This window comes from Anomaloglossus baeobatrachus, chromosome 3 (assembly GCF_048569485.1).
Source record: "Anomaloglossus baeobatrachus isolate aAnoBae1 chromosome 3, aAnoBae1.hap1, whole genome shotgun sequence".
In the NCBI taxonomy this organism is placed as follows: Eukaryota; Metazoa; Chordata; class Amphibia; order Anura; family Aromobatidae; genus Anomaloglossus; species Anomaloglossus baeobatrachus.
The window spans coordinates 420,027,880-420,042,510 of NC_134355.1; the positions used below are offsets into that span (position 1 = coordinate 420,027,880).

The window sequence follows — 14,631 nt, forward strand, 5'->3', positions numbered from 1 at the left end:
CTGCGGAATGCCATATGGGAGCTGCAGAATGCTATATGGGGGCTGCATAATGCTATATGGGGCTGTATAGTGCTATATGAGAGCTACATAATGCTATATGGGAGCTACATAATGCTATATGGAAGCTGCATAATACTATATGGGTGCTGCATAATACTATACGGAGAAATATGGGGGCTGCATAACACTGTATGGAGGAATATGAGGCTACATTATATTATGTGGAGCAATTTGGGGTGCTTTACATGGAGGAATATTGAGTGCATACTATATGTAGGACTATGGGGGCTTCATAACACTGTATGGAGGAATATCAAGCTGCATTATATTATGTGGAGCAATATGGGGTACATTATTTTATATTATATGGAGGAAAATTGGGTGCATTATACTATATGGAGAAATATGGGGGCTGCATAACACTATATGGAGGAATATGGGGGCTGCATACTACTATACCCTCCTAAAGCTGTATGTCTCCTCCACCCCAGTGCTGTATACTCCCACCCCAGTGCTGTATACCCCCTAGAGCTGTATGTCTCACCACCCCAGTGCTGTATACCCCCAGGAGCTGCATGTCACCCCCCACCCCAGTGTTGTATACCCCCCAGAGCTCTTTGTTCCCCCACACCAGTGCTGTATACCCCCCAGAGTTGTTTGCCTCCCCAAAGCTGTATGTTTCCCCCACCCCAGAGTCTAATGCTCCCCCTCCTCAGTAATGTGCATGCCCTCCATTAATGTGTATGTCCCCATACTCTCTTGTGATGTATTTACAGCAGTATTAGTGTGATCTGTGTGCAGCCATGTCTGTTAGTGATGGCCACAAATCAGTGTGGCACAACCACATGGCCGGGAGGAGGTGGACGGGAGACAAGCAGGGGAGGTGAGTGAGGCTGCTGCTGGCTCCCCCATATTAAAAATACCTCTAATGTGTCTGTGTGCATTTATGATGTGTATCTCTATATATGCCAGTGTATATGACTGTGTATAGATTTATGTCTGTCTATTTATATGTGTTTTTTCTGAATTTCTCTTTAAATATGTATATGTTCGTATGTCTTTATGAGTATGTATCTGTGTATGTACATGTCTGAGACTCTTTCGCCCAGGGCTCACAAAAACTTGGAGCCGACCCGGCCATCCACTATAGCTTCAAACCTGAAACTGCCTTCATTTTATAGACAATCATTTTAGCTATCTCATACATAAATTTGACTTGCAACTATTTAGCATATGATTAATTATGTAGATTCTTGTCATGTCACTGCATTCTTGTATGCTGCTGAATACAAAATGAAGTTCATCCATTCAAAAGCCAAAAAGTGGATGTTCAGGAAAAATATCAGTCAACAAGTTTGTTCATAAAAAAGTCTATAGGGCACTTTACACGCTGCGATATCGCTATCGATATCGCTAGCAAGTGTACCCGCCCCGTCGGTTGTGCGACACGGGCAAATCGCTGCCCGTGGCGCACAACATCACTTACACCCGTCACACGGACTTACCTTCCCTGCGACGTCGCACGCCTCATTTCTAAGGGGGCGGTTCGTGCGGCGTCACAGCGACATCACACGGCAGCAGTCCAATAGAAGCGGAGGGGCAGAGATGAGAGGACGGAATATCCCGCCCACCTACTTCCTTCCTCATTGCCGGTGGACGCAGTTAAGTAGATGTTCGTCGTTCCTGCGGTGTCACACATAGCGATGTGTGATGCCGCAGGAACGACAAACAACCAGCGGCATGCACCACCAATGATATTATGAAAAGGAGCAACGTGTCAGCGATCAACGATTTTCGATGTTTTTGTGATCGTTGATCGTCGCTCCTAGGTGTCACACGCTGCCACCAGATGTGCGTCACTAACGACGTGACTCTGACGATATATCATTAGCGATGTCGCAGCGTGTAAAGCACCCTTATGAGTTCTGGTGCGACAAACATGGCAATGGATGTGGCTCATATGCTTCGTAATAGTAAGATCACAGAACTCCATGCAAGCACCATGCAACACATGCTACACAAGTCTGGAATGGTGGCCCACAAAGAGGTGAAGAAGCCTCAACTTCAATATTATCATATGAAGAGATAGATCGAATTTCAAAAAAAGTGTGAAAAGTGAACAGTAGAAGATTGGAAACTGATGATTTAGAGCAATGAGGCAAAAGTCAATAGAGTAGGCTGATGGGTGCAAATGGGTCTTAACGAAACCAGGAAGAAAGGGGCTAAAGGATCAAGACAATAAAGGAACTGTTAAGTCTGGTGAAGGAAACCTGAGCCATGTGCTTCTGGTCCAATCGGCTGAGATGCGAGCGCCGACACAACTGCCTTGGTGAGTTCAATATATAAATGGCAGCCTCCTAGACCCCTGTTTACCTTCGTGAAGAAGCTCTGGTGAAACACACAAAAGTACCCGTATGCATATGCACATTCACACAACTGCACACACACATACAAAGATGACCGCATCTATAAATATAATTGCCTTATTCTGTTTGTCTGTCTGTCTGTCTTGCTCTAAAATTACGTCATTACAGTGACAACCGTCGCCACACCACGCGCGCTAAAGAGCCTGCAACCAACGGCTCAGCTAACTGAACAGCCCGAACTATGGGCCGACAGGACGACGCCCGACACTTTCCCCCGCACCCACACGGAGCCCCGACTCCCCGGTGAGTGCTGCACCCTCGGGAGCCTACACCGGCAACCCAGCCGACACATACCCACCGCTCGCCTCTGCCCCCGCACACATTACCCCACTCGTCTCCACCCCCCCGCACTCCGCCCTCTGCATGTGTACACTGAACACACACACACACACACCCCTGGATTGTCACCTGTCCCCAACCATGTAGTCCCTGGCACTGACGTCCTCACCGCCATGGCCCCGCTCGGCTCCACCCCCATGCACTTCGCCCCCCGCACACATTACCCCGCAGGATGGGGGTACATATCAGGATGGCGGCTGCACAACGATGGGGGCACATTCCAGCATTGGGCCACATCACAGCATCAGCATATTTTTACTTAACTTTATACTGTTCATGGCCTTCTTTCATTACAAGCCATGGACATCATTAAACATTAGACTCATCTATCAAAACTGTTCCTTCTGTTGTTTGTCATTTTAAAACCAATAAACAATTATAAGAATACTAAATTAAACCTAACCCATCCAGTCCATTCATTACCTTATTATTCAATCTGCTAACCTACATACACATTCTAGACCAGGGGTCTCAAACTCGGCTGGGTGTATGGGCCGCACAGAGGAAAAAAATAATTTGGGGGGGCCACATTCTTTGCGGGACAAAGTGACATTTTTATTGGTACCATATATATTTTTTTACACACCTTTGGATCACTTACTTTCAACATTTTTCACTTGTTTATTATAACAAATGTGCACATTCTTTGGTTAAATATATATATAAAAAAAAATTAAATGGTAAAAAAAAGTCATGCCTTATTTTGTTTTTTTTTACATTTTATCCCTTTCTTGTAACTAATAGTCTTACAATTATCACTATATAGAAATTTTGGCCAACATCTTTTAGTAATGTTCCCCATCCTATAGTAATGTGCCCACCTTGTCCCCATCCTATAGCCTTGTCCCTACTCTAATGTCCCCATCCAATAGTATTATGCCCATCCTTGTAATGTCCCCATCTTTTAGTAATGTGCCCACCTTGTCCCCATCCTATAGACATGTGCCCACCTTGTCCCTATTCTATAGTAATGTGCCCACCTTGTCCCTATTCTATAGACATGTGCCCACCTTGTCCCTATTCTATAGTAAGGTGCCCACCTTGTCCCTATTCTATAGTAAGGTGCCCACCTTGTCCCCATCCTATAGACATGTGCCCACCTTGTCCCTATTCTATAGTCATGTGCCCACCTTGTCCCTATTCTATAGACATGTGCCCACCTTGTCCCTATTCTATAGTAAGGTGCCCACCTTGTCCCTATTCTATAGTAAGGTGCCCACCTTGTCCCCATCCTATAGACATGTGCCCACCTTGTCCCTATTCTATAGTAAGGTGCCCACCTTGTCCCTATTCTATAGTAAGGTGCCCACCTTGTCCCCATCCTATAGACATGTGCCCACCTTGTCCCTATTCTATAGTAAGGTGCCCACCTTGTCCCTATTCTATAGACATGTGCCCACCTTGTCCCTATTCTATAGTAAGGTGCCCACCTTGTCCCCATCCTATAGACATGTGCCCACCTTGTCCCTATTCTATAGACATGTGCCCACCTTGTCCCTATTCTATAGACATGTGCCCACCTTGTCCCTATTCTATAGTAAGGTGCCCACCTTGTCCCTATTCTATAGTCATGTGCCCACCTTGTCCCAATCCTATAGACATGTGCCCAGCTTGTCCCTATCCTATAGACATGTGCCCACCTTGTCCCCATCCTATAGACATGTGCCCACCTTGTCCCCATCCTATAGTCATGTGCCCACCTTGTCCCTATTCTATAGACATGTGCCCACCTTGTCCCTATTCTATAGTAAGGTGCCCACCTTGTCCCTATTCTATAGTCATGTGCCCACCTTGTCCCCATCCTATAGTCATGTGCCCAGCTTGTCCCTATTCTATAGTCATGTGCCCACCTTGTCCCAATCCTATAGACATGTGCCCACCTTGTCCCCATCCTATAGTCATGTGCCCACCTTGTCCCTATTCTATAGACATGTGCCCACCTTGTCCCTATTCTATAGTCATGTGCCCACCTTGTCCCTATTCTATAGTAATGTCCCCATCCTGTAGTAATGGGGGGGGGCAGTGGCGGCGGCGGGTGATGTACCCAGTCCGTCATAGGTCGCTGAGGGGTTAATGTGCCGTTCTTCACATACACAAAAAATAAAAAAAGACCATTCTTCTCACCTGTCCCGCGTTCCCTCGGCTCCTCATCTCTGCTTCTTGCTGTCTGCAGGCCGTGCCTCGGTGACTATCGCGGCTGGCGCAGGGGCTGCAGCCCCTGGCAGCAATTTATGGCAGATGAATGTTTTGCCGGCGCTGCGCGCGCACAGTCCTTGCTTCTGAGAACGCAGCGCCGGCAAAACACTCATCTAACAAAGTGCAGACAGTGGCTGCGGGCGGCCCCTGCACCGGCCGCGATAGTGACCAGGGGCACGGGCCTGGGGGCCGCATGAAGCAGCCTGACGGGCCGCATGCGGCCCGCGGGCCGCGTGTTTGAGACCCCTGTTCTAGACTATCCGATGCGTTAGAATCGGGCCACCTTCTAGTATATATATATAAATATCATACAAGAACGCTCAAGATTTTTTCTCTCTGTTCATAGCATCGTCCTACACCCCTGTTTACCCTCATGACGAAGCTCTGGCAAAACGCACATCAAGGTGACAGTTCTCAGTCACTATTTATGCAGAGTGCAGCAGTCAAGTTGAGTCTATCATAGGCTGCTGCACTCTGCATAGGCAGCAACTGAAATTAAAAACTCTTCATTATAATGAGCTTTGTCTTATTGGATGCTGCTTATGACAAACTTATATTTCCTGCTGCGTTCTGCATTCACAGAGACATAGGGAAACGTACTGCACCATACTATTTCACAACAATACAAGTAGGTGATGCTCATTTGACAGTGTGGAGGTGCAAAAGGGGACAAAATTTTACACCACTACAGACTTTTGCTTCCAGGGCAATGGCTCCTGCAGCTCCCTTCCACATCAAAGTAATGTAGTTACTTTGATGGGTCAGCAATCAAATGGCTATATCAAACTGGGTTTAATAACACTTTCTATGGGCTTTGACAACCTCTGAGTTGCATATAATTATAACAGGGCACAAATATACTTATATGGGACAATACTGTGCTTCTCCATGACTGATTTCATAAGGACACATACATATTTCTGTCAGATTGGAAATCCTTCCTTGTTTCATTGAACCCTACAAACAATCTGATACATGGTGCCCCACATCGCACAATACAGTGGCACACAGAGGCCATGACCCTAAATAGTTCACAGCCTAAAGGGATTTTGATTGCAGCCCTAAAGCTTCTAGTGTATGTGGTTAGAGTAAAAAAAAAAAAATCTAAAATCTGGTAAAGGCATTTTTGTAAAATGTTATATAAATTTCACTTAAATCAGTTTTTAGAAAATTCAAAATGATGGAACATGTTTATCGTACTCTGAACAACGGCTGGTCAATGTAATACTGTCACTGGCTCCAAATCTCCATGTGTTTACGACATTGGCCTCTGACTGGCAAACAGGAATTTAAGTAATTTCTTTTTAAGTGCTAGTTAACAAGTTTGGCCCCTTTAAACAATCCAATTTAATGCGTGAGCGGTAATTGTTCAGTTTTGTTCTCTCCTTACATTTCGAAGAGCTTAAATGTAATGGCTTGTCCACAAATCTTACCCTTAATAAACAGTTTTAACTCAATCCTGTATGCCCATATTGGAGAAATTCTAAACCTCTAATGCGACATTATAATAAAATGTTGCATATATAGTTACCCAATTTGATATTGATGACTTATGCTAGACATGGGTCAGCAATATCTTAATCTTGGACAGCTCCTTAAGGAAGATACATAGTAATTTTCAACATCATGTTTCTCTTCTAATGGGGTTTACAACTTTAAAAAAAAAATATCTTTCTTGATGGCAATTTGTTTGCAAAGAAAATAAAAGCCCCTCAAAAACTGTGCTTTATTCTCTCCCCACTCATGCATTGACTCTCCGCCAATACTTATGGTGTCTATTATTGTCTGCAGTGCTGATGTCATATCAACAGCACTGCAGCCAATCACTGAGTTCAGCTGCTCAGCCAGACTTGACGGCACAAGTCACTAACTTCATTGGAAGTGACGTCAGCAGATTATAACAAACACTGGGAGCAGTAGTGGAGGCTCGACGTTGGACCTGAGGAGGGTGAGCAAAGAACAGTTTGTGTGTTTTTTAAACAAACTGCAATCTGGTTTTCCAAAACTGGAAAATTCCTTTAATTGTCTCTATATTTGCTTTTCTGTTCTATTGCTGGCTATGTTCTAACTATTGTCCTTTCATATTAGCTGATGAAACATAACTTATATCCTATCGAGGCATGTAGTTTTCTTAATGCCACAACCTTCTTATTACCAATGATTATGCACATATGCATGTGTAGCACCCACAGGGCAGGGGTTAAATGTGCTCGTTGCCGGGCCGGTGATGTTGGGTCAGGGGGATGTCACGGGTGGCCCTGCCCGGCTTCGTGGCCCTGAGGTGTACAATAAAAGGGAGGAGGATGACGGATGGGATGATGGTGGGATGATGGAGGTTGAGGAAGTTGTGAGTTGTGGTTGTCTCGTGATGCCACCTGTAGTACGCAGCTAGGGATTAGCCGCCGCTGCGGGGGATGTCCTCTGGGGCTGTTGGTGTTGCAGCAAGGATAGTTCTGCTCCCCACAGGTGGAGCGGGCACCGGGAAGGAGGATGAGGGCTGTAATGGCAGTTGGCGCCAAAGCGCGGGGCGCCGGCAACAAGAGGCTGAGTCAGCTGCTGTGGTTCCAGGTCTTTTTACTCACAGTTCAAGTGCTGCCCTCAGGGTATTGGTCTTTGCCCTCATGGGCCCCAGCCGATCTCGGAGCCTTTGGAGGTCAAAACCGGTATGGTAGTCTGTGGGCCCTTCCTTCTTGCACTTTTAAAGATGGATCCCCGTGGCCTGAAGCTACTTGAGGACCCTTGTTCTTGTGTTATTAGCTCCCGTCCCGTGTGCAGGTGAGGTCTGATTTTGATCACGACTCCGGACCCTATGTGCCACTGTGCTCTGGGAACTTGTAGTGGCCAGAGGAACATACAATCCCCCTGTCCTGCAGATTCTGGTGATACAACGTAAAGTCTGTTCCACCCTAGGGATCTGCACCCTGAACTGCGCCGGTCCCGAGGGAGCAATGAAGTTCTCCCCTCGGCGACCGTATTGTCTCCTCTGTCCCACAGGAGCTTCTGAAAAACCCATCTGCTCCTCTCCTCTCCTGCTGGAGAACTCCTCACTGTTATGTCAGCTCCTAACTCCCCCTAGTGGCCGTTTCTCTCCCAGTTTCCTGTCACTAGTGGGTGGAAGCCCCCCATGTTTGGTGACTACCTTAAGACCTGACCCCAGCCTGGTCCCCAATAGGGAGGTCAACCTGACTGTATGTATGAGTTTGTGTGCTGTGAAACCGGTATCGACCTCCTCTGGACACAGGATGAGTACTGCATCTTAAGTGAGGCGTAGTACCCTGTGGCGACTGAAGCCTCAGGGGTGCCACACATGTAGGTCAGCCAATTTAATAACTGTTTAAAACATTTTTACTCTTTTAGACAGACCTCTTTTAAAAACATGACAAATCCATTGATATTAAAGTGAATGTTGTTCACAAGAAGAATATGTTAACCAGAATCTTCACTTTGAAAATTTCAATATATCTACAATACAGTGTAAGTGAGGTTTCAACGAGATTATCTTTCTGAAACCAATCCACTCTTTGAAGTTATCCTTGACTTGTACAACACTGGGATACCCTTATGAACGAAGGCTATGTAAGCACTCGTCTGGTTTTCTACCACAAATATTAAAATAAATACAATTACATAAATAGTATTTAATTTATAACGTACATCCCAATATTTACGTTTATATTTATGTTTCACAAATTACAATCATCCCAAAAATTACATTTGTACTTCATTATAATTAATATTTTGATTTTAGTTAACATGGATGGAAAAAGACACATTCTGTCAAGGTCACTTGGAGAATTGGAGAGGATAAAAGGGAAGGAGGTATATACAACCATAATGCATGAACCATTTTGTCCTAAAAAAGAATGTTTTTTCCTTCTGATCCCAAATCTAAATGGACTAAATTCAGAATAACTTACACATTTCCAAAAGTATTCATGTTATTTTCTTCCAAAAATATGCATCTAAGCACTTTTTTTTTTAGAAACTATCAATGGATTCCGCTATGGAAGGTTTCAGAGGAAGGCTGTAACGCAGTTCTCAGGGTGAAGAAAGCTTGTAATTAGAGATGATCAACTAATTTTATGAAATCTGCAGGTCCCAGTGAATTCAAACAACTTACAATTTGATTTGTGCCAATCACTAAAAAAGGTCACCTTTTTATGTATTGCTGATGATTGCATCAGTGAAAGGTGACCTAAAGTGTGACTATGAGGGCTTCCCCATAATGCCTTGCAGCTATCTAATCACATGGTATACTGCAGCCAATCAAAGTGGACTTTCACAGCCTCTGTAAAAGCCTAAGAGGGGAACGCAGCAGCCATGATATAATTTATTACATAATGGCATTATGACATAATTTATGTCTTTTTACATCAATTAAGAAATGTGCTCCTTAAGGTACCGTCACACTAAGCGACGCTCCAGCGATCCCACCAGCAACCTGACCTGGCAGGGATCGCTGGAGCGTCGCTATACGGGTTGATGGTGAGCTGTCAAACAGGCAGATCTCACCAGCAACCAGTGACTAGCCCCCAGCCAGCAGCGACGCGTGGAAGCGATGCTGCGCTTGGTAACTAAGGTAAATATCGGGTAACCAACCCGATATTTACCTTGGTTAGCAGCGCGCACCGCTCAGCGCTGGCTCCCTGCACTCCTAGCCACAGTACTCATCGGGTTAATTACCCGATGTGTAGTCTGGCTATGTGTGCCAGTAGCAGGGAGGCGCCACTGACAGCGTGAGAGCAGCGGACGCTGGTAACAAAGGTAAATATCGGGTAACCAAGGAAAGGGCTTCTTGGTTACCCGATATTTACATTGGTTACCAGCGTCCGCAGAAGCCGGCTCTCTGCTCACTGCACATTCAGTTGTTGCTCTCTCGCTGTCACACACAGGGATGTGTGCTTCACAGTGGGAGAGCAAAAACTAAAAAATGGTCCAGGACATTCAGCAACAACCAGCGACCTCACAGCAGGGGCCAGGTTGTTGCTGGATGTCACACACAACAACATCGCTAGCAACATCGCTGCTACGTCACAAAAGTTGTGCCTCAGCAGCGATGTTGCTAGCGATGTTCCTTAGTAAGGCGTGGCCTTTAGACCAACTGGGGCATCACAACTCTGGATCAGACCTCAATCAGAGGTCAATAAAACTTTCACACTCCTTATCTATGAACTGCTGCAATATTTACTGAAACAACAGTTTGTCCCCTTGCCATGCTGCCAGTTCTGCTTCACATAACTTGTTTTATTTACTGCACCATTCTATGTCCTGTTGTGTATAAATATGTGACTCTTCAGACTTTGTGTTATACTGAGCCTGATGAAGAGACCAGAGTAGTCTCAAAAGCTTGCTATTATTACCATCTTTTTAGTTAGCAAGTGAGGACTTCAGTACTTTTAAACAATTTTGTTATATCTACTGGCTAACATGGTATAAAGATATATTTTACTTGTGTTTCTTCTGTAATTGTTTTTATGTAAAATAACTGGGTTTTTTTTTTTAAATACAACTGAAAAATTCCCCAAAATCCACACCATAGAAAGCATGTGCTGAATATTTTATTTTTTTATGTTTTAAACATGTCTTGCTATTTAAATTTGACGTTGGTATAAGGAGGGGCTGACTATTTAGTCATGAACCCACCAAGCATTTTTTATTTTGTTAATTTTGGAACAGGAATAGAATTTTGTTGAATAAAAATTGTAAAAATAAAACATTTAGACATTTACCTGTGCATATCTATTGTTGCATACATGTTTTACTAGTACTGTCCATGCCGCAGCTATACTGTGTCCTGCTGCTACATTTTGTTTTCTAAACCAGTACCTACCTAACTAGCATTTCTCATTACATCTTTTTTGGCAATGGTTAAATAATTGGTGGTGTCAGAATTAGTTCATTATAGTGTTGTACAAAATGTATTGGAAAAGAAAATGCAGCAAAGCCAATGGAAGGTAGGAAGTGTAAAAAAAATAAGCCGAGGCTTAAAATTTTGGAGCCACTTGCAGTAAATGGATTATCACCATTACCATTATTGTTGTTAATTATCTACACCTCTCTTTTCATAGACTCCTTCTGGGAGAAATTATCCCCTCTATCATTACAAGAAATATGCATAGCTTGGGCTTTTGATAATTTTTGGGCCCTAAATTATTCTTTACCCTACTTGTACAGCACTTTATTAATATGTAATACTGTGGCTTTGTGCAACTTAGTTTTGTTTTTATTAGTATTTAAAACTAAGCACAACTTTGAATTCTAAGGTTTTTCTATATAAAATTTTATATATTATAAAAAACATGTCGTTAAAATTTGGTAAATACAACCTCAGATGAGCACTATGGGCCCTTTCAGATTACATTTTCTCCTTCATTGAGTAGCCATGTCAGAACCCACCTCAAAATGGAATTGGTGCCTATGCACCCATGGGGCCATTACGTATAATGATACAGAGGGCGTCACCGTCTCCTCTGTCATCCATAATTTTTGGATGTATATACATAATGGAGTTGGGCATCTAGATGTAGTAGACTAGAAAAACACAGTATGAAGGGGCCTTTACATATGACAAATTACACTGCATGATTATTTTTAAAAAATTAGGTTGAAATGCAGAAGCAGTGTGTGAAAAATTAAGTACACCCCTACTGATTCAATAGGAATTAAGAGGGTAAGTAGTAGCCAGGTACTTTTACTAAAATGCAATGTCATGGATGACAGTCATGTGTTTTTTGGCAATAGAAGGTCACAGTGTTTGGCTGTGCAAAATGCTCCTTGACATTCTATTGTTCCTACTGTTAGTATTGATTGTACTAGGTAGCTTTTCTGCTGGCTTTTCACCTCTTCCCCTTTAGGACCCAGTGGAGTCCTCCTTCCATCTATCTGCGGATTATCAGTATTCCCCCTTGTGCTTAAATACTCCTATCTTCCCTGGACTTGTGCAGGTGATATTATTCAGTTAATTCAAGTTCTGGATGCAGCAGGTGGCTTGTACTCATCTGTAGTATCATTGCTGAAACTTTGCTAAACTTCTACCTGAGTCATATGTGTATACATAGTTCAAGCATTTTCCCCTGTGTGTCCTCCTTGTGTCTTTTCTACTGTTTAGTGGGGTTGACAAAGAGCTCATCCCACCCATTCCTTATTTAGTGCCCAGCAGTACAAATACCTAGGGTCAGGTATTTGGTTCAGCGCATAGGTGAAGAACCTATCTCGTGTGGTGAGGGATCCCAGGGACAGGCAGTAGGTTAGGTCAGGGGTCACCATCTCCCCCTTCCCTAGACACAGGGTTTCCCTTCCCTTTTGCCGCTTGCTTGGTACTTCTCATACCTAGCGTGACATGCACTTGATAAATTGTTGACAGATTATTGACTCAAATGAGGTAGATGCAAATTTTATATCTTATGCCATAGAAAATAATATGTGTGACATTTTGGTCTACAATCCGCACTTTCGTCCGATGGATTCCAGATACTGTGAACGGGTCAGAAGTAGTTATGAGAGAGCTGGTATAGTGATATGAAAGATTGATAGTCAAAAAGTAAATAATTATGTAAAGTTATTATTGCTAAAGGCGATTGAACAAGCTATTGATTCTTGGGGTGTACTTAATTTTCCATAGAATGTTTATGCGTTTAGGTACATTTTTTGAAAAAAATAAATAATGACTGGAGGTAATTTGCCATGTGATGCTGTTTGTTTCATGTTGTATTTACCTAATTGTAAGACCTACTAAGGACGAGATATTTGTATTATGCCCGGATACAAAAATCATCTAATTCAAATTGGGTATGCTTAGTTTTTCTAATTTTTACGATGAATCTTAAAAATACCATTTTTTTTTTACATAAATATCCTTCTTTTCCCAAAGTATCCTATTTTATGTTACAACTCCTTTAAGGTCGTCCTCAAAGTACTTTATCTTGTTTCTTGAAGTTATTGTTATAGTCTTAACTTGGAAAAAGAGCTCTGAAGTGTCTTGTTGCAATGGAGCAGTGGTTTTGTATACGCAACACTTATCCATTCATTGTCTATTGGATTACTGGAGGTGGCTGAAGGCCATACTCAGCTATGTCCAGTATGCCTGGAGACCATGAATGTGGTCATGGGATTCGTTCACTGCCACCACTCGCTACTCTGTTCTTAGGATCGGTCATGGCCCCAGCAGACTGACCACCAGCGATCAGTACATTATCACACGGGACCACTCCATTAACAATCAAAAATACCTGCGATGTATATTATCCTTAAGAGGAAACTTATATCTCTTTTTTTTAAATAATTAAATACCAATCATGAGAAGTCAAGCTCATTTTATATCCAATCTTTGACTTGTTCAATCAAATGTGTTGTTCCTGTGAAGTAAAGTAATTTTAAAACACAATATATAAAAGTAAAACCATACCTGGATCCCTATTGAGGCACGCCGTTTCTTAAGGAACTCATCTGACTTGGTAACTAGAACAGCCTTGTCACTGGTGCTCCTAACAGAACTGCTTTTGCTCTCAGAGGCATGACGCTGTGCTGCAGCTGATTCCATGGCAAGATTCATGGCCTTGTTACTATCCAGGCTGTCTGTGGAGTTGTAAAGGCCCCGGCCATCATGAGGCCATGGGGATATCCTTTGAGTCCGGATATCGTGATAGGCATCCTGGGTAGACTCTGTACTGCTTTGTGCTGTCACTGAGATAAGCGGTTTGGAGGTTGTTCGTGGAGGAACTGGAGGAGGTGTCTTCTTATAATTTGGGTATGACACAGCTGTAAGTAACAAAGAGAACATATTATTTATTATAATTAATAAGCAAGAATAATCATATTGATTTTCACTTTGACAAAAATAGCCATCATTAAATAAGAAACTGTTGCAAATATCTTAGTAAGTACCGGAATTATGACCAATTATTTTAACAAGAGATGGGAGGTTTGATTTTAGAGAAGTCTGGTCCATTGGCTAAGTCACTAATCTGTGACAGTGGATAGGAGCCATACAGATCTCTTGACCTCTCTGTTCCTTTTTTGATTAGCTGGGCTGGCACAAAATTATCCTTGTGGTGTGACTCATACACAATGTCATGGCAGCCTGGCTAATCAACAGTGAAATACCAGCAACCCCAGGAGGTAAGGAGAGTCTCCCGTCCAGCGATCACAGATTACTGATCTGGCCAATGGACTGGAGCCTTGCAAATCCATTATCCCATCCCATCTCTCCCATCCTATTAACCCATCATTGCTTTAACTAATTATTTACTAATATATTAATTAATGTACATTTAAATTAAATACAGAAATAAGCAATGCCTGGCAGCTCTCCGCTGGACCGACATTTTAATATATCGGTTTTGATCCACGACTGATGAGTTACAGTAGCGCTATGAGAACAAATGGTGTTGTCTTGAATGAATAATTCTCAACAGTAGAAATAAAATGGAATTCTATGCCAAAATCAAAAAATAATCTATATCAATAGTGCTCATGACCACTGTATGAAGACCCTGACTTTCACATATGTTTAAGGGAATAAATTCCGTATGAAGAACAAAGAGGTAGGAAAACCTCAAAACTGGCATTTTGTACGCCAGCATTGATCCAGAGGCCATAGGCTAATGAATCTGAATGTGAAGTATCTACAAATGCTCGCCAGTGAATCTGCCTGACAACACTGGGCTCATTA

The 14,631-nt window shown here is 43.0% G+C and overlaps 1 protein-coding gene across 4 annotated transcripts in view; it reads right to left on the reverse strand.

Annotated features, from left to right (window-relative positions):
- The window catches only part of DLGAP2 (DLG associated protein 2), a 738,892-nt gene that overhangs the window by 84,424 nt on the left and 639,837 nt on the right, over nt 1-14,631 (reverse strand). For all 4 annotated transcript variants that reach the window (XM_075340329.1, XM_075340327.1, XM_075340330.1 and 1 more), the window contains one exon: nt 13,366-13,718. In XM_075340329.1, the coding sequence (XP_075196444.1) occupies nt 13,366-13,718 (353 nt within the window). The remainder of the gene's footprint in view (nt 1-13,365; nt 13,719-14,631) is intronic.